Source organism: Arvicola amphibius, chromosome 4 (genome assembly GCF_903992535.2).
Source record: "Arvicola amphibius chromosome 4, mArvAmp1.2, whole genome shotgun sequence".
NCBI lineage: Eukaryota > Metazoa > Chordata > Mammalia > Rodentia > Cricetidae > Arvicola > Arvicola amphibius.
Window position 1 is genome coordinate 5,853,158 of NC_052050.1, and position 27,097 is coordinate 5,880,254.

Consider the following 27,097-nt stretch of genomic DNA (forward strand, 5'->3'; position numbering starts at 1 on the left):
GAGAGAGAACACTTTGTCCTGCGACAGACTTGCAGTGTGCACTGTCTGACCCTATCTACCAGGAGAGACAAACTGGCCTGGCACCAGGCTCTGCTCACCTGCACCTCTGCCCTCCCTATGCAGGTGTTATTCACTCTGGTAGCAGAGCTGGTTCTACAGAGAGAGCACCCTGTGCATTAGAGCCCCTGACTGGGAGCCAATGTGCTTCTGCTTCTAGCGCTGCTGACAGAGGCTGTTAGGTGGCACTTGTATCTATGTAGCAGTGCAAGAGGGTCACCCACAGGGGACATATAGAGCCAGTAGAGCTCAGATGAGGTATCTCCAGAGTATGGGAGTCAGAAAGACGGCATCTGCATTTAACTGGATTCAACCTCAGCACAGAAGCCTCCTCAAAACTGAGAAGGTGCTCTAAAATCCTGGCGCAAGGGAGGAAGTCCCTACGTTGAGCAGAACTTCAGAGGCTCTAAGTCATCCCTCTGACTGGAGGTCCAGCATCCTAGGAGCTCTCTGAATAGCTGGGGAGTGAGGGTGAGGGTCAGGGAGCTGTTGATGAGTGGCAGGGGCCTCTGTTGAATGTTGTTTATGTACCAAATATCTCAGGGAACATTCTCCCACAGCCTCCATTCCAGGAGCCAAGGTGCTTGGGTGTGGTGGCCCAGCCTGTAGGTTCCCTACTGCACGTCTCACTACTGAACCTGGAGATCATGCAGATCCCCTCTGTTCTAAGGCTGGGCGGGGCAAAGAGCAGCCTGGGCTAGATATGGGTCCCTGATGCCTCTCCGTGCCAGGAGGGGAACGCTTGAGACTGGGTGGGCCTGTCTAACTGTTCCCTTTGCTCTTTGGTGATCTTTGATGATGTGACTGCCAGGTCTGGGTGAATGGATAAAATGGTTGTGTGTGTGGCCCTGGGGATCAGACCCAGAGTCTGATACATGCTAGGTGCTCACTAAGCCACACTAGTATGATCAGGCAAAACTGCACTGAAGACCAGGCCTTCACCTTAGATGCCTGGGCACGTCCCTTCCTCTTCACAACCACAGCACCCATTCCGCAGCACAGGGAGCTGAGGCAGCAGCATGGCTTCCAACCACTTGTCCAACGTGTAGGCATCAGAGAACATGTCTACCTGAAGCCCTAGCTCTCACCTACAGCTGGGTTAAAGTGCCACAGGAAGCAGACAAGGGGATTTGCTACAAGGCACTAGGTTCTTATCCAGTCCCTTTCTTACCTAAAGATCCATGTGATGCTGAGGTCCCCAAAAATGTGTTTTCTGACTGACTCAAGTGGCTCTGAGGCTGCTGCAGGAAATGTGAGGAGAGGCTGACCGGAGGGGACGGAGAAGCAGAGTGGAAGGAGGCTGAGCTGCCTAAGGAGCCGGGGATGTTCACAGGTGCAGAACTCTGCACCAGACTGCCACCTGTAAGAGACCCAAAGGGTGGACTGCATGAGGACCAGGCAAGCCATGTGGGTACAGGTGAAGCCCCAAGCCCCCCAGGCCTTCCCGGCCCACCCCTGCCCAGTACCGATGGTGATGTTGCTGGGGTGGGGTATTGTGCTGCTATCAAAAGTCTTCTCCAGGGCTGCTACTCCAAACTCATTTAGGTCCAGGTCATCCAAGGCAGACTCTAGGGATAGAGAACGGAGTGTGGGCTCCCAAGAAACATGCCCTTGGCTCCAGGCTTCCTGATCCTGAGCATCTCATTTACTGCCTTTGCTGTTTCTCTGCTCAGCAATTCTGCCCACACCAAACATGGTGACACCTGCCAAGTCTGGCCCAAGTGCTGCTTCTTTATGAAGCCTTCTTTGATACTCCAAGAGGAATCAAGGCCCAACCCAGTACGTTGTGGTGTGGCATGTCAGTAATCCCTGCCTTCAGAAAGCTGAGGCAGGAGGACTAAGTTCAAGACCAGCCTGGGCTATATATAGCAAGATTCATCTCAAGAAGAAAAAATGATTTTGACTTCAAGGTTGCAGCTTCAACTGACAGAGGTGTGTGGTATAGCCTCCTTGTGTTTCACCCCAAGTTACTGGGGACTAGCAGCTCTGGGCCTTTGATGGCAATGTACAGTAGGTGCCTGACAAACACCCTGCTGAACTGGCCTGGTAGGAGGTACAGTTTCTCTCCCAGAAGGCAGGAGCAGCACACTATCACCTTATTCCCCAGTGCCTGGCATGGGGCCTGGCACAAAGCGGGCAACATAAGTAATGATGGAAAGGGGCCTGACTTCTTCCTCTTGGTGCTGAGGACCAAACCCAGGACCTTACCCATGCTAAGTACTCATGCTGCACCTGAGCACACCCAGTCCGCAGCACCAGCGTCTAACTGCCAGCACTCTGAGGACAAATGTACAAGACATTCCCAAGGAGGCCTACTGAGCCACCTCGGGCTGCGTGGCGTGACTGTCACAAAAGGTTCCATGTTGAACTCAGAGGACCCAGAGCGTCTACGCTGACTCTCCCATGTCTAAAGTCTGTGGTGCTCATCCAGGTCTCACTTCAGACACCTTGTGTCTCTGACTCCAGATCCAGGCCCAGGCTTGCAAACAAACCCTGCCTAGTTACCTATGACCGACTCTACCGTGTCGCTGGTGGGGTAGAAGGGCAGAGCATTTGCATTCATGCCAGGGGCGCTGCTGGTGCCTGCAGGGCTGGGGGGAGTGGCTGCCAAGCTGGAGGTAATACTGGAAGAGATGCTTGAGGTCAGGGGGCTGCCCACAGGGAGGATGCCCAGCACGTCCTGCAACGAGAGTGAGGAGAGGCAATGGGGCGCTTGCCTACAGAAGCTGTGGCCGAGCTAGCACAAGGCAGGTGGGCCAGAGCAGCCAGTACCTTACAGGCCTGGCTGGCTGTCCCAGGCCCACCTTCCTGAGTGGCAGTAAGTGGACAGTAAAACACAGAAGCCATTGGCTACTTACCCTTGCAGGGCTGACAGAGATGTTCCCTAATCACTGCTGGTGAATGGTAAGTCTAGGAGGAAATGAGCCCAGGGCCTGACCCCCACCCTCTCTGGACTTGGGGCTGGGTCCGACTGAGTCCTTCCTTAGTTTGTGGAGGAATTGGTACCCTACTTCGGTGAAACCTGCTGGGGCTCTGGGCCTGTCCTGTCCAGTGATACCAGAAGCAGAGACGGGAGCCAGGAGCTGGGTACCTGTTTGGGTTGAAGCAGAGGCTGCTCTTGACTCCTGGGCTCTAGCGAATGGGGTTTTAGTTTAGCCTAAGAGAGAAAAATGAGGGAGCAGGAAGTGATTGTGGGGTACCGGGCAGATCCAAACCTAGTGCCCATCTGGCCCTGCTAGGCCCACTGAGGCTGCAGATACAGGGGAGGGGGCAGCTGTCACCCACCATACAAAACCCTTTTCCTCTTCCCAGGTTTCTCTCTCTTCTATATCCTCTCCCCGTCACCTCCTCTGCCCTCCTACCCTGAACAGGCAGGCTTCTGTCCTCCTAGGTGACTAACGTCTGGACAAGCCTAGGTTTGCCTTCTGCTATTAGGGAGTCCTCTCTTCCGGTCCCCCAGGCCCTGTCATCTCATCAGACATCACAGTTGGGAGAGAAAGGGGACATCTTTTACCTACTGACTGGCTCAATGGCTCTGGGGAAGCTGTGTGGCCTTTTGCAGAGTGAATACAGGTTTATAAAGGAAACACGAGAAACAGCTCTGGGGTGCAAGGGGTCTGTGCAGCCTCCTCAGCAGTGAAGTGGGATGATACCACTCTCTGCCCAATCCTGAAGATGCTCAAAAGGTTCTAGCTCTTGGTGTCTTTCCCACCAGTGAGCCAGGCCTCACCTCTAGGTTGCTCTGCCCCCATGCAAAAGGCCAATCTCAGTGTCCTCTGCTGCCCCTGCACCCTTTACCTGGCACTTGAGATTCTTCAGGTACTCTGCTCCCATCTGGTCCTCCCTCTCGAAGCCAGGAGCTTTCTTATAGCTGCCAGGGGCAAGGCTGGACTCCCCAGGGAAGACCAGGCCCTCCAGGTTTGAAGCCTTCCTGCTAGGGCCTGGTGGGGAGCTGCAGAGGTGAGATGGGCTGCCCAGGCCACTGTTCCTACAGAGGAGCTGCAGAAGGGGACAGATGGGCGGTGGGCAATAGGTACAGTGTGGACAGGGGAATGGCCACCCTCCAGTCCTGCTTCAAAGGGCTGTGGTCAATGAGCAACAATAAGCACTCAAGGACCCCTAAGCCTCATAAGGGATTTGACAGACAGTAGTGACAGGCTTATCCCAGCCCTGCCCAGGCTGATCACTACTGGCTCTAAAGATGCATCCCCTCCTCCCTGCCCTCAGCCCCAGAACAAATACCAGGGCCTCAAGCTCCTGGGGCAGAGGAGAGGCAGGAGCTTGCTCCTGGGCAGGCAAGGTGCCCACCCACTTCCCAGGACAGGCACGTACGGCGCTGAGGTCAGGGGCATGCGGGCTGGAGGGGCTCACAGGGACCGAGTCTCCGGCAGCAGACGGCATGTACAGAACAGGACCTGGCTGGGTGGGGCTGGATACAGCTGAGGAAGGCTGCATGTCATCATTTAAAGGTGGCGCTGCAAGAAAGGGTAGGGTCAGCAGGTGCGAAGTTGAGGTCTGTCTCTGTAAATTATACCTGCATATCTTCTAAAGGAGGCCATACATGGCCCTGCCACCACGGGGAATTAAGTTACTGTTTCCACTGGCACTGCACCTTCTACAGTTAACTGAAGGCACAAGTCACATGACAGGCTTCACTACACAGAAAAGGAAACGGAGGTTCAGAAAGGTCAGCCAAGTCTCCTAAGATAAGATAGGAGGCAGAAGAGCTCATTCCAAACCCATTTTGTTTAGCCCCTCTCTGTGGCAACTGGGTGGTCCCAGTGCTGACAGCTCCAGCTCCCTGTGCCCTCCATGTTTCCCCTCCCAGAGCTCTGTTTATTCTCTCATTCAAAGACAGAGCTGAGCCTAGAGTGAGGGGAAGCGGAGCCCTGATCTGCAGAAAGACAGGCAACAACCCAGCCCCCACGGGAACAGAGCGTGGAGCTGTTTCGTGCTGCAGCAACAAGCCACCTGATGCACTTAATGAGCTGACTTAACCTGAAATGGATGTAGAGGTTACAATGATTAGGGGTTCTCTAAGCCTCGGCACAAAAATGGTAAACAGATTGATACTTTTTAAATTAGTTACTTATAAAATATTTTATGTATTTATTTTGAGGCAGGGGCTTTGTACATAGCCCTGGAACTCACTATTGTAGACCGCGCTGGCCTTGCATCTGCTCCTGAGGGCTGGTATTAAAGGTGTGCACCACCACACCCAGCTATGCTATCATTTTACGTTGGACTTAGTAAAAACATTGAAATTAATTTAACCTGTCCATCTCTCTCTATTTATGTTACCCAAAACTTTAGTGACCTATGGAAGCCACCTTATACTCTGACAGAGGGCTCTGCTCTAGTGAACCAAGCAGGGCTCAGCAGGGAAGAGCTGACACGGGGTGGCTGGCTGGGATCAGTCAAGTTGCTTTTAACATTTGGTGCCTCAGTGTTGCCTGGGACTCAGTGCCCAGCAGGGCATGGACCTCTGAGTCTATCTCAGGCTCCTTGAGGCTGTACCATGGCGTCAAGGTCAGTTCCAGAGTGGCGAGGTGACTGTAACTTCCAGTGGGGATGCCCCCAGGCCTGAACCTCGAAGAGGTTAGGGGAGAACAGGAAGACAGGGAACTGCCCCGACCATGGAACGTCGTACATACGTTCTATGTGGGCAAAGGCGCAGAAAGGTCCTCGGGGACAGCTACCCGACTGCTGCATATCGTTGCACTTAGTGGATTTGTAGATCTGGAGGGGGCAGGGCAGAAACAAGACAAGTTCAACCACAGTTAGACACTTTCATTGAGGCAGGGCTAGCCTGGAATTCCTCTCCTCTTTCTCCCTTCCTAGTTCCCTACGTCTCTACAAGCGTCCTTTTCTAGGGACAGGATACTGATAGACAGCCTATGCTTGCCTTCGGCTCCTAACTGTCCTGCCTCACTGTCTCGTGCTGGGGTGGCAGGCACACACCGTCCACCAAGCTTCTCCTGACCAATCTGCTCAACTCTCGGGGCAGCCTACACCATCAATCAACACCCTCCTCCTGGAGTCAAAGGTCCCAGCAGCCATCACAAGGGAACTGGGGTGACACCCATGAATATGCCTCCTCGTACTGAGCCAAGATCCCAGGAAGCACAAAGTCACCTTCAAAACGCCCCTCAGAGAACCTGGACTTGTGCTCTCTACTGGGTCTAACTGCTGCCTGTGATGTCTACAGTCACATAGGCTGTCTTTACGTCGCTGTGCCCTGGCTTCCACAGACCCCACTGTGGAGGGAGAAGCACACCAGGGAGGCTGCTGTCCCTGTCCCTTGGGCTCTGATCTGCCATGCTCCGCGGGGTGTAAGTACCACAAGTAGTGTAAAGTCCAGAACGGCCAGACTATTAGGTCCTATCCGTGCCTTCTCGGCTGGGTGGGCTAGGAATTGAACTGGAAGCAGAGGGAGGGCGGGCTCAGAACCAGAATGGCTACACACTGAGACACTACCTACAAATCCCTCTCCTGGAATAGAGCCACTACCTGCCCCCATTCTTGCCTGTCTCCTAGTGCTCCAAAGCCGAGATGGTAAGTCACTCCTGCCTCTCCCCACAGCCTACCTCCGGGTGGAACTGCTGCTCTGTGCGGGTGTGGCAATACTGGCAGGCGTCCCCATTCTCACACTTGCCAGGGTCTCCCCACTCGTCCCCGTGTTTGACGTTTGGACATGGAGATGACCTGGTCCAACGAGAAGGGATCAGACAGGGGCAAGAGAGGACGAGACTGGGACCTGCACAATGCCACCTGGGTCCTTGTGCAGGGGGGGGGGCTGTCTGGTCTCCCCGTCTCACAACACCACCGGGGTCCTTGTGCGGGGGGGGGGCCTCTCTGGCCTCCCTGTCTCACAAGTTCAGGTGCAGAAATGGGAAGACCCTATAGAGGAAGGGTCTCACTAGGGCCAGGCTGTTCCTCTGGCCCTGCTGGCCACATCACCAAAGAAGACACAGTTTTGCCCCTTCCGCCAGGCACTGAACCTCTGACAGCCCAGAGTCAGGCCACAGCCACACACAAGTCACATGGGCTCACACCCTAAAAACTCAGGAATGGATGGGCCTCATGCAAGAACTGGACAGGGCTCCCACCAGTCTCCTCCACAGCCCCCACTTTCTAACTGGGCCCGGCAGCCCCCAAGGCTTGCCTTCCCACCACCCTGAGAACCATGGAGGCAGCGGTCTCAGTCACAAACCCTTCCTCGCCTCTCCCCCTCCCATGGCAGCCTCTTGGGACCAAAGAACCTGTATTTGTGCTTCCGGGGACTCCGCCGCCGGTCCTTGCTGTTGTGGTAGTAGGGACAGGCATAGCCCTGGCGACACAGTCGTGGAGGCTTCTTGCATGGCTCTGTCTTATAGTTCCCCAGGACATAAGCAGTCTCTGCACAAAAGGCCAGAGGGCAGAGGGCAGGGATCAGGGAATGGAGTCAAAGCCCCCACAACAACAGCAGAGTAGAGCGCAGGGAATAGCTACTGGGAAGAAGGGTCCCTGAGCTAAGGTTCTCATGCAAGACATGAACGGGGCCATGTCTTTATAGGCCAGGTATGCAACAGGAGGGAAAAAGCATGGATGAGGGTATATATGTGAAAGCCCAAGGGAATCTTGGGAATTCCGTCTGTCTGGAAGCTCCCTTATAATGCCTTCTGAATATAAGTTTAACATGGGATGAAGGGGTGAGGTGAGCTAAAGAAATGGCTCAGTGGTTAAGAGCACTTGTTGTTCTTGTAGGACTGGGTTCCGTTCACAGTGAGTTGGGTCACAACCATCCATAAAGCACACACACAGTGCACAAAAATAGTCAGACAAACACTTATACACATAAATACTTAAAGTTTCCAGATGAGATGAAAGGGCTAGATTTCTCCTAACAGAAGTGGTGGTTTCAAGCCAAGTCATTGGGTAGCTATGGAGAGGGGAGTGCAATCGCCACCTGAGGCTGCCTATACCTTGCCACCGAGGTTCCTCACTGAGGATTTTTTCTATCATGGCATGACTTGCAGCCCCAGCTGACTGGCCTTCTATGCTGCCCTCTACTGTAGTCTGGCCATTCTGTAAGGCCTCCATGGCTTGGAGCTCCCTGGGAGAAAAGGAAAGGACGGAGAGGTGGGAAGGGGAATGAGAGAATGGGAAACAGTGTCATCAACCTCCTATCTTGTTGAAGTCAGCAGCAACAGTGGCTGATCTCCTTGCCTGCCCGTCCCCTCGGCCCAGCATCGGCCTACCTGATGTCATAAACAGGGGAGCGGAGGTCATGTGGGCCGTGGGCAAAAGCGCAGTGCAGGCCATTTTTGGTGCAGTTGCCTTTTGAGTCTGTTTCATGGATGCAGATTCCAGTTTTGTAGTAGCGAAGGTGGTACCTGCGCTCGGTGTCCCCTGTGGTCCTGTGCAGGAATGGGCACCTGGAACACAGCAGGGGAAGTCAGTCAACTCTGCCTCCCAAGGCCACTGCTGAAGGGCTGCCACCACGATCCAGAGGGCGCAGTGGAGGAAGACTGGGAAGACAATGATGAACTCTTTGGCCAGGATGGCTCTGCGCGTAAATGCTGGAATCTGAAGGGTTTGGTACCCCAAGCAGCTGCCTACAGCTGCTTCAGGGGACACACTTCTGGATGAACAGATGTTTGGATAATAAATGCTACCCAACTCAGGGGCTTCCAAGAATCAACCCCTCGAAACTTGCACACGTTTTTATAGGATACAAGCTTTAATAGGCTTGCGAGGAGGAGATCAGCCAGTCTCGAATCTGTGAAAAAGGTCGGCCACCGTAGGAAAAGCTCAGAATGCTGTAGTACAGAACCCAGAAGCGCTTCCCAGCAACAAGGCCATCGATGGTCCCTCTGAGTAATGTCTCGGGCTTTGCCACCTCACTTGCTTTATATGATAGACTCAATTCCTCAACAGACACTTAAAATTAGCAAATGAGCTAATGTCATGGCACACGCCTCTTTGTTTTTTGTTTGTTTGTTTGTTTTCGTTTTGAGACAGGGTTTCAATGTAGCTTTGGGGCCTGTCTTGGAACTTGCTCTGCAGACCAGGCTGGCCTCAAACTCATACAGATCTGCCTGTCTCTGCCTCTCAAGTGCTGGGATTAAAGGCGTGTACCACCACCGCCTGGCATGGCATATGCCTTTAAACCAAGCCCCTCCCTAGGAGGCAGAGGCAGTTGGTCTCTGTGAATTTGAAGCCAGCCTGGTCTACAGAGTCAGTTCCAGAGCACCCAGGGTTTTGTTATGAGACCCTGTCTCAAACAACAACGGTCAGCAAACAGGGACACTAGAGAGGCTCTTTTTCTAAGCTGCCACGGCAGTGCGGACTGTGCAGGACAGCACAACAGGTAGAGACAAGACATGGAAGACCAGAAACAAACCCAGGGCATCATCTTGGTTCAAATGTGGTCTTGTGGGATTTAGTGGAAGAAAGGCTAATTTTTTGTTTTCATGTAATAGGCAAAGCAAATGAAAGCCATTCCCATTTATTGCTGTCCCTTTAACTCAGGGCAAGGGTGAGCCCAACTTTGACCTATTTTGTAGGCTAGCTGCCTGGCATGTACCACGCTTATTCTGAGGGCATCTGACCCAGAAGGAGAGCTGGCAGGGCACTCACTCGTCACCCTCTGGGCAGAGGCCTGTGGCCTCGTCGTACTTGGTGCAGTAGACATCTGGACTATAGTTAAAGGTGCCGTCCCGACGGCGGATGGAACGGCGGCGCCGCTGGTTCACGAAGTGCCAGTGGAAACAGGTGTAGGGCCGGTGCTGTGTGCATTTGTGTTGCACGAAGAGTGGACACTGCTCTGTGCGGAACTCCTTCAGGTACCTGCAGAGAGACAGTTTATGAGGGGTGGGCCGGAGCAGTGAAGCTCCTTGCTTTCCAGCAAAAAGCCACCAAGCCCCGAGGGCCCTGTTCTGGAGTGCCAGTCCCACTGGGACAGGAGCGGTCCAGGGCTGAGGATGGACTTTGGCTTTTAGATATGTCCTAACAACTACACTCCACACTAGCATGAAAAGCAGCAGCCACAGGCCACACGAACGCTGTGTGTGGTAGAGGCCAGTTGTGTTCAGCGGCAGCTTGGCTGAGCCATCTGAGGTTTCCCAGGCCAAGCCACTAATCATAGGGAAAAGGGCTATTCACAAGAATATAAGCAGCCTCCCCGGGAGTCTGTGGTTCCTTGATGCCCACATACACCGACCCACCCCCAAAGACCACCCCTATACCAGGAACCAAGCTGGCACTGTGGGTTGAGGGAAGAAACATGGAGACACTTAGGGTTGACACTGCTTACTGCTTTGGTGCCTGTTGGTAAAGTGCCCTCTGGACTAACTCTGATCACTGTCTGTGGCACAAATAATAAAAACCCAGAGACAGATACTGGGGTTTAAGCTGAAGATTAGAAAAGCAAAACAGCAGGGGCTGGAGAGATGGCTCAGTGGTTAAGAGCACTGCCTGCTCTTCCAAAGGTCCTGAGTTCAATTCCCGGCAACCACATGGTGGCTCATAACCATCTGTAAAGAGGTCTGGTGCCCTCTTCTGCAGACATGAACACAGACGGAATATTGCATACATAATAAATAAATTAATTAAAAAAGAAAAGAAAAACAGCCAAGCCACTAGAGAAGTCTTTCCTCTACCAAGGCTGGGTGACTATAGACTGAGCCCTGAGCCTGTCTCCTCCCATTTTATATTCCCCTCTAGTGCTGGGATTAAAAGTATGTGACTCCCTAAAACTGAGATTAAAGGTAAGTCACAACCACCCGGATCTGATTCTGCATTGATCTTGTGTAGCCCAGGGCAGCTTTGAACTCACAGGGATCCATCTGCCTCTGTCTCCCAAATCCTGGGATTAAAGGTGTGTGACATCACTGCCTGGCCTCTAGTATCGTAGTTTTATCTTTTGATCTTCAGGCAAGCTTTATTTACTAAAACATGAATATCATTATAACTGTCCTTGAGATGTCTTTAGTGTTACCTGCAGGAATATTTGGGAAGGAGCTCACACAGAGATTCTGAAGATGCCCTCCCTCTTAGACTGGACTGTGCCCAGTTGTCTCACATAGGACCTGCAACAGCTGAGGCTATTCAAATACTGGTGTCTCGCCCCTCTACCCTCATACAATAGCCAAGATATCCAAAAATACTCCACCAGGTGGAGGGTTTCAAGCCATCTTACCCTGACAAAACATACCCCATCGATTTGTATTCTTCACTACCTTAATCCAACCTAAGGTTCTCCTAGGCTGGGGTGGAGACTGTTGAATGGGCAATCAGTGCAGTTTTCTTTTCTTTTTTTAAGATTTATTTATTTATTATGTATACAACATTCCTTCCATGTATGCTTGCATGCCAGAAGAGGGCACCAGATCTCATTATAGATGGCTATGAACCACCATGTGGTTGATGGGAATTGAACTCAAGACCTCTGGAAGAGCAGTCAGTGCTCTTAACCTCTGAGCCATTTCTCCAGCCCCTGCAGTTTTATTAAAAAAATAATTTATTTAACTTTATTTTATGTGCATTGGTGTGAAGGTGTCAGATCCCCTGGAACTGGGGTTACAGACAGTTGTGAGCTGCCATGTAGGTGCTGGGAACTGAACCCAGGTCTTCTGGAAGAGCAGGCAGTGCTCTTAACCACTGAACCATCGCCTCTCCAGCCCCCTGCAGTTTTCTTTAAATGTTTTTTAATGTACTTTTTTTCTTTATGAGTGCTCCCTCTGCATGTAACCCTGCAGGCCAGAAGAGGGCATCAGATCCTATTACAGATGGTTGTGAGCCACTGTGTGGTTGCTTGGAATTGAACTCAGGAAGAACAGTCAGTGCTCTTAACTAATGAGCCACCTCTCTGGCCCTTCCTTAAATATTTCACTGCATATATATGTATGTGTAGGTGGTGGGAAAGGGTGCATATGCCACAGCACACATGTGGAGGTCAGAGGACAGCTTTGTGGAGTTGGTTTTCTCCTTCCACCTTTACATAGGTTCCAGGAATCAAACAGGTCAGCAAGTCCTGCTATCTTCAAGACCACTGGGCAGGCCAATTTCTTCAGGTATTTTCTCAAGCCAACAATACGAGCAACCAATGGGCTGAGAGGTAAGGAGATGCTGAGGACATCATGCGCAATGTTGTATACCTAAGTGAGGCAGAAGCAGCAGATTTGAACCAGCTGCTGACTGGGCTCAGACAGAGCTTAGATCTGGAACGCATAGTCATAGGACTTCTGCCCAGATCCCTGAGGCCTAAGCAGTCCAATAAAGAGCAGGCTGGGTGGGCAGGACCGGGGACGGGATCAAACAGAAGTGTCTGGAGTCAGGCAGCACCCGTTAAACCCAGCACATCTGGGTACAGACACAGGGCCAAGCAATGAGGACACTGTTTGTCCTGCTCATGTTTTCATGGGAGATACACAAGAATAGATGGGACTGCCGGATGGTGGTGGTGCACGCCAGAGGCAAGCAGATCTCTGAGTTTGAGGCCAGCCTGGTCTACAGAGTTCCAGGACGGTTAAACAGAAAAACTCTTCCTCAAAACAAAAGAATAGGAGAGACTGATGGAAGGAAATGTAAGGGGCTCTGCTCTGGGTATCTTAGGTACCAAGAAGGACCCTGACCCAGACTGGAAGAAGGTGCTGGCAGATTAAACATTCTGAAGAAAATTAACAGTATGATTGTAATCTGGTTCCATGAGTGCCAAGTGCCTCTATAGGAGCAACCGAGAGCCTAAAGAAGTGAGCGTAGCAGGCAAACCCACAGGTGGCAGAGGTATCAGCTCTGGGTCCCAAGTACATCTAAGATACCGGAGATAAAACTGAAAGGCCCCTATGATCTGCTCTCTTGGCTCCTCTGGCACTTAAACAGAAGTTCTGTTTCTTTCCATTTGTCTGTCTGGCTAGACAAACAACCTGTGCATGCTTGGCTATATTCAGGTATCAATCCCTGGCACTAAGTTGGGGCACCCATGCTCTAAGCTACTAGGCGAAACCTTCAAGAAAAAGACATTCTTCCTATTTGTTGGGTCCACTAGGAGAGCGATGCAGGTAGAAAATGAGGTGAGGAGGAAGGGAGGAAGTGCAGTCTTGAGTGCGAAGGCCCGGCAAAGTAAATCCGAACACCTAATTAGGCTGGAGCTCCAGATAAACAATGAGTACTTTCCTAGCATAAATAAGTATGGCTGCACACGGCATGAGGCACACTGATACTGTAGAACCACACACTGTGTATCTGTGATTCTATCTAGCTGGTATCCTGTACTTCAATGTTCTCTTCAGACAAGGTCTCGTTGTTGCTGTCCAGGCTGGCCTCAAAGTCCTGGGCTTAGGCAATTATTCTGTCTTGTCTAAGTAGCTAGGATAATGGGTACAAACCATGTTACCACTAGATAACATCCTGTGTTTTTATTTGCAAAATAAATGTTGGTGCTCCTGAAAGTCTGACAGGGTATGGTAGTATAGCCTTTAACCCCACCACTGGGCGCAGGCAGAGGCAGCTTGTTCTACACAGAAAGACCCTGTCTCAGAAACAAGCAAAAAAACCAAAACATTTTTGTTGTTGTTGTTTTTTGAGACAGGGTTTCTTTGTGTAGCTCTGGTTGTCCTGGAATTAACTATGTAGACCAGGCTGGCCTTAAACTCACCTGCCTCTGCCTCTTGAGTTCTGCTACTATCATCCACTTAAAAGAAAACATTTGAAGCCAGGCTTGACAGCCCATGCCCTTAATCCCAGCACTCAGGAGGCAGAGGCAGGTAGCTCTCTCTGAGTTGGAAGCCAGCCTTTACAACATAGAAGATTCCAGGATAGCCAGGACAACGTAGTGAGACTCTAATTGTCTCAATAACAATAAAGCAAAACAAAAAGTTTGGTGTCAGCATCTTGGTGAGCAAACAGGAGACAGGGAGAAGGCTAATACGTGGTCCCTAGCTTTGGGCACAGTGGCTCTCACGAAAAGCTCCTTGGGGTAGAAGCTTGCATGACTGAGGCAGAAATGTCTACAGTGCCACATGCAGATGGCTCACATGCCCTGCCTGACAGGGATTCCTTAGGTAAGGACAGAGGCAACACTTCCATTCCTACTGCCCCATGTCAGATACACAGGACTTTTTAATAGGACTTGTTATCTTCCTGAAACCTGGATAAGCAGCCACCACTGCTCAGCCTGGCATTCCTAGTCCCATCCACCCATCCCAGTGTGGGTTTTCAACTCGGACTCCTCACCACTCTGGCCACAGCTGCAGTGCTAGCGGTAAGAAAACTTCCCTGTCTGCTCGTGCCTCACTCCTTACCTGCGGAAACCAACAAAGGCTGGACTAAATGGAAATGAATCCTTTGGATGCCACTTCTGTGAAGTCTTCCTTGCTTTCCACCTAACTACCTGTTAGTGCCCCTGCACTGGAAACGCTGGAGATGGAACCTTGCACATGGTACTCCACCGCTAAGCCACACTCAGAGCCGCCCTAGGCATTTCTTACAGTTCTTATTCTGTTGTGCATGTTAATCATGACACACTTCCCTTTACAGGCTGAGTATACCTCATCTGGAATGCTTGAGATGAAAGTCACTTTTAACTTTTTTGAGTTTGGGAAACCACACACTAAGCTACCATGGGGATGGAACACAGAATTCACTGAGTTCATTTATGTGTCATATGTTTTATAAATATCAGCGTTCGAGTAATCAGAATTACAGATATATACCACCATGTCATCCATACCTGTGACCCACTACATAGAATGAGGAGAAAAACTTCCCACTTGGTTTTAATTTTCCTTTATTTTTGTAGTTACATGTGTATGTGTGCATGGGTAGATGTGCACATGTGTGGAGGCCAGAGGCTGATGCGGGGTCTTCCTCTATTGCACTCCACCTATTTGTTAAGACAGAGGCTCTCACTGAACCGGAGCTCAACAATTTGGCCAGATCTTCCTGTCTCCACAAGTGCTGGGCTTGCAGGCATGTGCTGCCATGCCTAGCTTTTTAATCTGGATGCCCAGGTCCTCATGCTTAGAAGATAAGCACTTTACTGAACGGGACATTTCGTTCACCCCTCTACTTAGGACATGATGAAACTGCCAGTGGCCTCAGTATCTTCTTTATCTCCTAAATAAACCGAGCCACCAACAGGAAGTCACCACACAGAATGCTACGACATTTTTACTTGCTAGACTCCTTTCCATCTTCTCTTTCTCCTCAGCTCTCGGCACTGTTGTCAAACTCTACACACTGGCAAAGAAAAAGGGCGAGAATTGAGGTGTTTTATAGAGCTGACAAAGTTTGCTGTGGTTACTACAATGAATGCAGAAACAGCCAGTAGACCAACCTAAATGCCTGAACACATGGGCTGCCCTGAGATGCCGGTGCAAACCTTAACAGGCATCTCGATATTGAAGAATGGGCTCTTACTCTTCATCAGACACTCTCTCCATCTCTTTCCCACCCTTGGAAGGAAAAGCAGTTCACTTCATAAAGCCACTGGGGAAAATAGGCTTTTTCCCTTTACTTTACAGACAACATAAACTGTGAGAACCTACTTAGCCCAGCCGCTCTCCAGTCTTCCCACATGGGGCATTCACCTGATACATACTAAAAATGAAGACACTGCAAGGCTGGGAGGAGGAGCACTGGGGAGATTTCAGCAAATCATAAGTCTTCCCATGTTGAACCGAAGGCTGCCGAACCTCAGCAACAAGTCATATGCTCAAAAGATGCTCTTTGGTAGCAATTTTTATTAAAACTATAAAGTTTGGGGCTGGAGAGATGGCTGAGAGGTTAAAGAAAACTGGCTGCTTTCCCAGAGGTCCTGAGTTCAGTTCCCAGCAACCATGGTAGCTCATGACCATCTATAATGAAATCTGGTGCCCTCTTCTGTCATGCAGGCACACACATGAGCACTGCATACATAATAAATAAATCTTAAAAAAAAAAAAAAAAAAAAAGCTGGGGGCTGGAGAGATGGCTCAGTGGTTAAGAGCACCACCTGCTCTTCCAAAGGTCCTGAGTTCAATTCCCAGCAACCACATGGTGGCTCACAACCATCTGTAATGAGGTCTGGTGCCCTCTTCTGGCCTGCAGGCAGAGCACTGAGAATACTGTATACATAATAAATAAATAAATCTGAAAAAAAAAAAAAAAGCTGGGCTGTGGTGGTGTACACCTTTAATGCCAACACTTGGGATGCAGAGGCAGGTGGACCTCTATGAGTTCAAGGACAGTCTGGTTTACAAAGCAAGTTCCAGGACAAGCTCCAAAACTACACAAAGAAACCCTGCCTCAAAAAACCAAAACAAACAAACAAACAAAACTGTTAAGTTCACAGTTTAAACTCGTTAAAGTTTCCAATCGGTAGTTTCTAGTATACTAAATCACATGCAATCACTGGGCTAGAAATACCTCAGTGGTCACGTGCTCCTGTAGTATGAGTGAAGGTGTGGCTAGATGCCCAGGACCACGTAAACCACGCCGTGTAGTACACACCTACAATCTCAGCAGTCGGGGAGGCACAGCAAGCATGAGGCCAGTCTAAGCTGGCTGGGACAATGCCTATGAAGGAGGGAGGTTGTGTACAATGGGGCTGTGTGGCAGGGGAGATGGGAAGGAAGGAAAACCACAAAGCACACTTTGTTGGAAATGTTATAACGAACAGGACAGTGGTGGCACATGCCTTTAATCCCAGCATTTGGCAGGGAGATCTCTGAGTTTAAGGCTAGCTTGGTATAAAGAGCGAGTTCCAGGATAGCCAGGGCTACATAGTGAAACCCTGTCTCAAAAATCCAAAAACAAAAGAAAACAGCAAAAACAAAAAGTTATATGATACCTTACACATTATGTGATGATTTTAAAAAATAAAGATAGTTTTTCAAAGAAGAAAAAAGTATTGCCAGGCATATAATCCCAGCATATGGGGGCAGAGGCAGGCAGATCTCTGTGAGTTCCAGGACTGTCTGGCGAATACAGTAAGATCCAGGACAGTCAGGACTAAGTAGAGAGACTCTGTCTCAAATAAAAAAAAAAAAAAAAAAGTATCATCACAGCTGTGTAATTTCTGAATATTCCCATTGGACAAAAATGAATTCCATGCACTGTTTTACCCACGTTTCTTCTGGTGTCTCTGCTGCCAGGTATTTTAAGAAGCTCAAGGGTGACTTTATAGACTATATGCTATGGTATGGAATGCTGGATGTCTAGAAGATACCAAACTGAAATTTTTAGCATTTTTTAATAATTAGGCCAATATAACTTTATATATTAGCTAAGAATGGCAGAAAAACTTGCATTCAGTATTGTCCTTCATATAACACAGCAGTGTGTCCCAAATTCATCCATGTTTAAACGGAAGACAGAGGCCAGTCGTGGTGGCTCACACCTTTAATCCCAGCACTGGAAAGGCAGAGGCGGGGGATTTCTGTGAGTTCCAGCCCAGCTGTCTACATAGTGAGTTCCAGGATTGCCAGGGCTACTTGTAGAGAGAATCTGTCTCAAAAAGAAAGAGGTGGGGGGGCAATACACTTGAATTAGCCATAACTGTCCATAGCTGCAACATGAAAATATGGGAGGTGTACTTGGCTAGTAAGGAAGCCTTCTTCAGGCTCAAACACAGTTGGATTAAAGAACAACAACAAAAGCAAAACTTTAATTATTAAAAAAAATACTGTCCAGTTTAGAAACGCAACCAGAGGCCTTTTGCTCCCACCTCCTTCCACAAGTGGAGCTGCAGACAGAATCTGCTTTCCCAGCTTCTGATCTAGTGACTCCTAACACAAATAAATACCAGGCAGGCAGAGGTCTAGCAAAAAAGCCTGCCAGCGTGCTGCTCAGGCTGCAGGGCTCTAGTGACCTACGTGTGCACAGGGCTTCTAAGACACATGAGAAGGAGACCTCACCTTCAGGCATCAGGGTGTTGGAAGCGGGAAGTAGTAGGTCCACGAGGGTGTCTTGTTTTCTGCACTTACATGGGATGCTATCTCCAGAGAAGCTCCTTACAGAGTATGCCAAAGATGCATTGCTCTAAGTTGTTGCTCTCAGAGTTGTCCAGCTGCCCTCACCAATAAGTCAGTCTTTGTAGGATGACAGAAATCACCAGTCAGAGCAGAAGCATATGGACTGAGGGGAAGCCTTCTTTAGTGTCTAACATAGCTGGATTAAAACAAAAAAACTTAACCATTAAGCAGATCTGAACTTCAATCATTACTTTAGGTATAGCAAACGACAAGTAGGTGTCAAGCATAAGAGTCTAGCCTCAGCGTGGGCCTTAAGTTAGTATTCAGGCATCTGTACTGGCCTGCCCTTGGGGTCCTGACAGGATATGTCCTCAGAACAAAGAGCACCCCTGGGTACACTCTCTTTGTTCCCTTTTAAAAGGTGGGCCCTGTCCATCTCCCATCTCTCTTTCTTTCTGTCTCTCTTGTCCCCAGGGACCAGTCTCTGCCCCTTCTCTCTCCTCTTCCAATACACGATGTTTCTCCTTCCCGCAATTTTTTAAATAAATAGTATAACACCATGAACACTTATTAATGGGGTCTGGTGAGACCTTTTGTAATGCAGGAAGTTAATCTGATTTGATAAACATGTAAATGAGATCAAAAAAGGATTACTGGCAATTTAGCTCATTCGCTAAGCAACTCGTTCTGTAACTTGCACTCCAGTAATGTATGTCTGGCTTTACTGCAATTTGCAATAATGACCTAAATACATGTTCACTTCCTGAATTTTCCAAACACCATCAGATGAAATCCAGTAAAATTCATAACAGTAATGTACCAACTAACAAAACTGTCTCAAAACAGCTGAGAACTCCATTCTCTCTCACACCTTCTTCTCTATCAAAGCAGCTGCTAATGGACTCCACTCTCACACAATTTTCTTTCTCCAGTCTCCTTAACCCAGGCTGGCCTTGAACTGACAGGATGACCTTGAACTTCTGATCTGCCTGCCTACCTTCTCGGTACTAGGACTACAAGTTTGCCGTCCTTCTTATGCATGCTAAACACTCATTCTACCAACTAAGCTACACCCTTGGACATGCTCCTGAATAAAGCTGAAGAAAGCATCCCAGGTAGAGGAGGTGGCTCAGAACTGGCACCCACAGCCAGCCCTAACAACCTAAATTCAGTCTCTAAAACCCACATGGCAGAAGGAGAAAACCCACTCTTACAAACTGTCCCTGGACCTCCACAGCTACACATGAAACAAATATAAAGTCATAAGTACAACAATAAAAAAAAAGAAACAAGTTCAGTTTGCGGTGGTGATGAATGCCTTTAAACCTAGCACTCGGGAGGCAGACAGAGCTCTGTGAGTTTGAGAACAGCCTGTTCTACAGAGTGACTTCCAGACCAGCCAAGGCTACACAGAGAAACGCCGTTTTAAAGAAAAAAAAGAAAAAGAAAAAAAGAAAGAAGTTCTAAATTCACGTGATGCCTGTATATACACGATTATATTATAGAGCATTTCCCGTCTAAAAAAACACCTACAGGGCAGATGTGGTAGTGCATGCCTTTAATCCCAGCACTGGAAAGGAGATCTAAATTCAAGGGCAGGCTTGTAGTGAGGATGCAAGCAAGCCTTCTTTTCATCCCGCCCGGCTCCTGCATAGCTAGCTTATGCCCCAAAATAACAACACACAAACTGTATTCTTTTAAACACTGTCTGGCCCATTAGTTTCAGCCTCTTACTCACATCTCGACTAACCCATATCTAATAATCCGTGTAACACCACGAGTGGTTTCTTACCGGGAAAGATTCAGCATGTCTGACCAGGCAGCTGGCTCCATTGTCTGTCCCAGAGAGGAGAGGCACGGCGATTGCTTGAGGCATCTGACTAACTTCCCTCTTACCCAGCATTCTGTTCTGTCTACTCCACCTATCTAAATCCTGCCCTATCGAAAAGCCAAGGCAGTTTCTTTATTAACTAATGAGAGTCCTCCATCACAGGCTGGTCTAAATAGCAAATTCCAGGCAAACCAGGGCTACACAGTGCGACCCTGTTTCAAAAATGATGGAAGGATGGAAGGATGGATGGAAGATTAGATGGACAGAGAGACAGACAGATAGAATCACCCCACAACTTTTTCAATAACTAGAGCTTCATTTTCCTGTATCAAGAGCATTAACAAAGGCTGGAGAGATGGCTGGGGATTAAGAGCACTGGCTGCTCTCCCAGAGATCCTGAGTTCGATTCCCACAACCACATGGTGGCTCACAACTACCTAGAATGAGATCTGGTGTCCTCTTCTGGCGTACAGGCATACATGCAGGCAGAACACTATACATAATAAATTAAAAAAAAAAGAAAAGAAGCATTAACAAGTTTGAGAATCGAGCAAAGTTGAAGGACTCCAAAAAAGATACACTTTGAAGTGTAATTCCTCTTATAGGGGCAAAAATAACAAAAGAAACCACTATTTTAAACCTTAACCTCAGAGTGGCACACACCTAATCCTAGCACTTGGGAGGCAGAGACAGGCAGATTTCTGCAAGTTTGAGGCCAGTCTGGTCCACAAAGTGAGTTCCAGAACAGCCAGAGCTACACAGTAAGACCCTATCTCAAAAACAAAACAAAACAAACAGACACCTTCCTATTGTCCTTTCAAGCAAACTGCTTAAATTTTTATAATGCATGTGTTAGAGATCAGAGAATAACCTGGCAGAGTTGATTTTTCTCCTCCCACCTTCATGCGGGTTTCTGAGTTGTGAGGATTAACAAAGGTTATCAGGCTCAGATGTACTCGCTGAGCCATCTCACCGGCCCCTCAACTAACTGCTGTTTGTTTTTGTTTTTTGAGACAGGGTACTCCATGTAGTACTGCCTGTCCTGAACTCAGGAGATCTGCATGCCTGAGTGCTGGGATTAAAGGCAAACACCACCACTACACCTACCCTAGCTGCCTATTTCTCTCGCGCTTTCTTTCTTTTTTTTTTTTTTTTTGGTTTTTCGAGACAGGGTTTCTCTGTGGCTTTGGAGCCTGTCCTGGAACTAGCTCTTGTAGACCAGGCTGGCCCCGAACTCACAGAGATCCGCCTGCCTCTGCCTCCCGAGTGCTGGGATTAAAGGCGTGCGCCACCACCGCCCGGCTTTCTTTTTCTTTCTTGAGACAGGGTTTCTCTGTGTAGCTCTGGCTGTCCCAAACTCGCTCTGTAGACCAGGCTGACATCACAGAGATCTGCCTCCTGAGTTCCGGAATTAAAGGTGTGCACCACCTGCCCAGCATCAGCTAATTTTTCTTCTTTCTTTCTCTTTCTTTTTTCTTTCTTTAAAGGGTTTTCAAGACAGGGTTTCTCTGTAGTTTCGGAGCCTGTCCTGGAACTAGCTCTTGTAGAGATCCGCCTGCCTCTGTGCTGGGAATAAAGACATGCGCCACCACCCCCTGGTTTATCAGCTAATTTTTAATGTACTTGTTATATGAATCTCTAAATCTATACTTCTGGACACAGTGTGGGATGTAACTAACATAACACTCCCTATTCTTTTAATTCTATTTATTTATGTATTTTTTAGTATGAGTGCTGTCTGCATGTATGCCTGAGGCTAGAAGGCATCAAATCCCATTATACATGACCGTGAGCCACCATGTGGGTGCTGGAAATTGAACTCAGGACCTTTGGAAGAGCAGTCTGTGCTCTTAATCACTGAGTTATTTCTCTAGCCCAAAACTTCCTATTCTTAAATCTGTTTTTTTTTTTTTTAACTCTTCTAAAAATGCACAAAGTAGACTTATTACAAACAAAACTACCTTAAACTTAGCCCTTAGCAGTGGATCTCTGTGATCCAGCCTGGTTTACAGAGGGAAGTCCAGGACAGCCAGGGCTGTTACACAGAGAAACTCTGTCTCAAAAAACCAAAACAAAAGATTAGCGGAAATATGAAAATAACTATCTTTCAAACTACTGTTTATATAAACCTTTTGGCTTCAGGAGCGTTCAAGCCTTCCTGGTCACACGTCTGTAATCCAAGCACCTGGGAGGTGGAGGCAAGCGGGTCGGTAGTTCAGGGTTCGCTTCCACATAAAACCCTGCCTCAAACAAACCAAAATGACAACAACAGCAAAAACAAACAAACAAACCAAAAAACAAAAAAAACCAAAAAACAAAAAAACGAGTAATGGCAGTCAGCACCTGAAAGGGAGAGAGACGGAGGAAGATGCTGAGTTTGAGGCTATGCTTCATAGAGAGACTGTCCCAAAGGAGTATGTCACACAGTTTTAAAAGACAAAACATGTTGGGGCCGGAGAGATGGCCCAACAGTTAAGAGCACTGGCTGCTCTTCCAGAGGACCCAGGTTCAGTTCCCAGAAAACCACATGGTAGCTCACAACTGTCTGTAACTCCAGCTCCAGGGCTTCTGACACGCTCACACAGATCTACATGCAGACAAAATCACCAATGCACATAAACTAAACATAAGTACATTTACAAACAAACAGTTGGGCAGTGGTGCACACGCCTTTAAACCCAGCACAGAGGCAGGTGGATCTCTGTGAGTTCAAGGCCAGCCTTGTCTACAGAGCTAGTGCCAGGACAGGCTCCAAAGCTACACAGAGAAATATGTCTTGAAAAACCAAACAACAACCAAAAACACAAAAGCCAACAAACAACAGCTGGCCATGGTGGCACATGCCTGTAGTGCCACACCTGGAAGGTAGATGGAGCAAGGATAGCTCAGAGAGTGAGTGCCAGGTCTGGCTGTGCTATGTATGAAAACTCATTTTGCTGGGATTAAAGGTGTGCACCTCCAAGGCCCAGCTGAAAACTCTTTAAAAAAAAAAACTCCCAGTTCCCCTAATCCCCAAGGACAACAACTGAGTTCGCCGACTGAGTTCACCTCAGTAATACAGACATATTGGGGACACCAGGTACACTTGTAGCACCTGTGTCTTCACGGTCACCAAACACGGATCTGGGTGATCAAGTTTTCCGATCAAGTTTTCCAAGTCATGTTTCTGAATGCCAGAATCTACCTCAACAGACAGTTGATTTCTCTGGTTGTTTTTGTTTTTAGTTTTTTTTTTTGTTCTTGTTTTGTTTTGTTTTTGTAGATTAAAAGATATCTACACAAAGATAGGAAGACCAGTAACCTCCATCTCTCAGTTAATCTTGGGTACTTCATTAATTCCTGTAGATTTAAAAGCTGTCTCAAGCTGGTGAGATGGTTCAGAGGTAAAGGCACTTGCCACCAAATCTGATTCCTGGGACTCATCTGGAGAAAAGAAAGACTAATTCCCACACATCGTCCTCATAACACACATACACACACAGTAAGTAAATGTTCTAATAAATAAATAAAATGACTTAGGAGCCAAGTTCCAAGACTACACAACAAGCTTCAAAGAATAGAAAAACATGTCAAACAATAATCAAACAGAACAAAAATTCTGCTTAGCAGCTAAAAGCACTGTTGTTCTTGCAGATAACCTTGGTTTAATTCCCAGCACCCACATGGCATCTCACAACCATCTGTAATTCCAGTTCCAGGGGACCTGATGCCCCTTCTGGCCTTTTTTCTTTTTTTAAAATATTTATTTATTTATTTATTAATTATGTATACAATATTCTGTTTGTGTGTATGCCTGCAGGCCAGAAGAGGGCACCAGACCCCATTACAGATGGTTGTGAGCCACCATGTGGTTGCTGGAAATTGAACTCAGGACCTTTGGAAGAGCAGGCAAGGCTCTTAACCTCTGAGCCATCTCTCCAGCCCCCACTTCTGGCCTTTAAGGGCACCAGATATGCCCCTGCTGCGCACACACGTAGACAAAATTAGACACATAAAAACACAATTGCTTAAAAACTCAAGATATGCCGGGAGGTAGTGGTGCACCCCTTTAATCCCAGTAACTCAGGAGGCAGAAGCAGGTGAATCTTTGTGAGTTCGAGACCAGCCTCGACTACCGAGGGAATTCCAGGACAGCCAGGGCTATACAGAGAAACCCTGTCTCAAAACAAAACAAAACAAAAAACAAAAACAAAACAACAACAACAAAAAAAAAAACCCTCAGATGCTAAATCGGGCATAATGGCACACAACTTTAACCCAGCACTGGGGAGGCAGAGGCAGATGTCTGTGAATTCAAAACCAGCCTGGTCTATAGAGTGAGTTCCAGGACAGCGAGGGCTACACAGAGAAAGCAAACAAGTAATTCAGACACTGACAATTACACTGTGTTCGCTCCTTTCATCTGTCAGAACCCATTCTAATGTAACTTCACAGTATCTCAATGACAACATAACACAGTAGAACAGACAGCAGCTACTTGTGGTAGCAGAGTCCTGTAATCCCAGAATGCTGGAGAATGAGGTAGAGGAAAAAAATCCCAAATTGGGGAGGGGGGGGGTCAATATAAGCAACACAGTGAGTTCCAGGCTTGCCAAAGCTACACAGCAAGACCTTATCCTTAAATAAATAAATAAATAAATAAATAAATAAGATGGCCTTGGAGATGGCTCTGTGGGTTGAGTGTCTGCTACACAAGAATAAGGACCTGAGTTCGAATCTTCATCACCATGTAAAAAGGCAGGCATGGGCCACACATGCTCATAACCCAGTGTTGGGAGGTCGGAGGAAGTGGGCCCCAGGAGCTCACTGGGCAGCCAACCTGACCAAGCTTCAGGTTCAGTAAAGGAATCTTTTTCAAGATTTATTTTATGCACACAGGTATCTTGTCTATTGTATGTCTGCACACCAGAAGAAGGCATGGGATCCCCATGAGATTATAGTTACAGCTATGAGCCACCATGTGGGTGTTAGGAACTGAACCAGGGACGCAAGAGGAACAGTCGGTGCTCTCTTAATGACCGAGCCATCTCTCCTGCCCATAAAGAACCTATCTCACAGGACATCTGACCTGATCTCCAAGTGCACAATGCATCACACACACACACACACACATCCAAAAAAACTAAGATTTATTCAAGTTTGTTTGGTAATTGTACTGAAAACCATGATCCAAGCAATCAAAGATGATTAAAAAGTTCCATAACGAGGCCCTGTGGCAGAGTTGTAATCCCGGTTAACTCAGGAGTCTAAGGCAGGAGGACACAGAGTTAAAGGCCTGTCTAGGTTATAGAAGTTCAAGGCCAGTCCAATCGAGTGAGAGCCTAGCTCGGAAAGTAATAACTAAAGTAAAATAATAAGTGGGTGTGTGAACTACAGCTCAATGGTAGAGCCCTTCTCCCTTCCCCCACGTGTGGGATGGTGCAGTGTTGGGAAGGCACTAGCTGCCAGGCTTGGCCATCGGAGTTGGACCCCCATAACCACATGGTGAAAGGAGAGAACCAATGCCCTCGGACTGTTAGATTTCCACACTTGCGCATGCACGCGTGTTCCCACACACATTTACATATAAATAAATAAACGTAATACAAAATAAGTCCCGATTAAGTTTACGAATTTGCAAATCGAGACCACACTGCTGTGTGGCCAGGTAAGTCAGTGACTTCTTAACCAAAAGTGATGGTAAGGTTGCAGAGAACTCCAGTAAGAAAGGACTAACCGAGTCACACTGCAGTCGCTTAGCTGTCAGCCAATATCATGGAGTCCCTCGAAGACCAATACATTTCCTATAACCGATGTTCCCAGGTCCATCTCCCAAAAGGCATTGTCAAGCCAAGCCCCCTCCTGCCTGCCTTCAGTTCTCTGTATCCCAACAGTTGCTTCCTGGCTTACTCAACTTGAGTGCTGCTCAACCTCTCAGACTCTGAACTCTCCGTGGGTTGGGATCCTGAAAATACCTACACCGCCCAGGCACCTGAAGGGGACTAGAGGCACTCCTGACCCAGCAGGGAACGGAAACCAACGCTTTACAAGGGGAACCCCAGCACTGGCCTTTGTCCCACAGCACCTAGGCCTACTGTGCCGTGACAGCAATGACGGCAGGGACCTAGGCTGGCACACAGGCAGCTTGGCAGGGCTTTTCTGAGGCTCCCTCTCCTGCCAGATTCTCAAGGGGCCTGCAATCATACAGCACCCTGGGGGTGGCTCCCTCACGGGCCGGACAGTACTGCCGAGTGAGTGAGTCCGTGTCTGCACGTCTGACTGCTTAAGGGAACTCAAGCGTGGGTGATCCTCGTGAACAACCAACAGGCCTCTGAGCTACAAAGGAGCTCCTCGGGCGCACAGACGACTGCACGCGAGTCGTCGTTTCTAGACAGGTCTAGGGCCGGCTGCTACAGAACTCAACTTGTCATGTCGTGGACTTCTCGCTCCCCAAGAGCCTGGTCCTGTGGTTTTACGGTCTGAGAACACTCGGGCCTCCAAGGCCTACCCTGGGAAGTGTGTACTCGGGACCGAGCTCCTGCCTTCCCAACTCGGAGGCTGGGACCGAGTTTCCCGCCCCACGGCCCGACCAGAGGTTGGTGACAGTTGAGGAAGCTGGGACCGGCCCTAGCAGGTTGGAACCGGTCTGGGCCAAGCTGGAGAAGGAAGGGGGGGGGGAGGGAGAGACAGCCTCGCGCTCTCCCTGCGCGCGTGACTCACGCTGGCCGCTGACGTCAGGCGTGCGCGCGCGGCGGGGGGGGCTCTACGTACGTGTAGTGCTGCGGTTTCTCGGGCTGTGCCTGCAGCACCTGAGCGGTAGCGGCCGGGGGCGCCGAGGAAGCTGCCGAGCCGCCGGGCCCCGGGCCCTTCGACATGGTCCTGTCTTCCTGCCTCTTCGCCGCTCCCCTTTTATTATTCAGTCTGCGCGGTCCGCGCCGAAGACCCACAGCGCCTGCGCCGCGCCACGAGAACGTGAAGACCCCCCGCACGGCAGCAAAGGTTGCTGGGAGTTGTGGTCCTCCTTTCGGCTGAAATTTTACCGTTGGCACAGGGTCGCTGCCGAAGCGCAAGACCACAATACCCAGGGATCTTTGCGGACCGTGTCCCGGATGCTAAGGACCCGCGATGGCTTGTGGTAATTGTAGTCCCGCCACTCTTAACTAATACCAGCGTTTTTACAGAGTGGTGGGAAGAGAGCTCTTCCTTGAAACTGGAACCATCGGAGTACAAGAAGCCAGTTAGGGAGGCCCTAAACGATTCCAATCGAGAATGTTTCAAGTGTAATTACGCTGCC

The 27,097-nt window shown here is 48.9% G+C and overlaps 1 protein-coding gene across 2 annotated transcripts in view; it reads right to left on the reverse strand.

Annotated features, from left to right (window-relative positions):
• Unk (unk zinc finger) overlaps nucleotides 1–26,776 on the reverse strand; it is a 30,625-nt gene extending 3,849 nt beyond the window's left edge. Inside the window, exons 1-13 of one of the 2 annotated variants that reach the window (XM_038326011.1) lie at nucleotides 26,575–26,776; nucleotides 9,679–9,888; nucleotides 8,298–8,474; nucleotides 8,022–8,152; nucleotides 7,320–7,455; nucleotides 6,645–6,762; nucleotides 5,712–5,796; nucleotides 4,390–4,532; nucleotides 3,856–4,056; nucleotides 3,149–3,214; nucleotides 2,563–2,737; nucleotides 1,524–1,625; nucleotides 1,229–1,417 (exon numbers count right to left, since the gene is read on the reverse strand). In XM_038326011.1, the coding sequence (XP_038181939.1) occupies nucleotides 1,229–1,417; nucleotides 1,524–1,625; nucleotides 2,563–2,737; nucleotides 3,149–3,214; nucleotides 3,856–4,056; nucleotides 4,390–4,532; nucleotides 5,712–5,796; nucleotides 6,645–6,762; nucleotides 7,320–7,455; nucleotides 8,022–8,152; nucleotides 8,298–8,474; nucleotides 9,679–9,888; nucleotides 26,575–26,678 (1,837 nt within the window). In that variant the 5' untranslated portion in view covers nucleotides 26,679–26,776. The remainder of the gene's footprint in view (nucleotides 1–1,228; nucleotides 1,418–1,523; nucleotides 1,626–2,562; nucleotides 2,738–3,148; nucleotides 3,215–3,855; nucleotides 4,057–4,389; nucleotides 4,533–5,711; nucleotides 5,797–6,644; nucleotides 6,763–7,319; nucleotides 7,456–8,021; nucleotides 8,153–8,297; nucleotides 8,475–9,678; nucleotides 9,889–26,574) is intronic. The other variant, XM_038326010.1, reaches the window with a different exon arrangement.
• Between the last annotated feature and the right edge of the window lie 321 nt (nucleotides 26,777–27,097).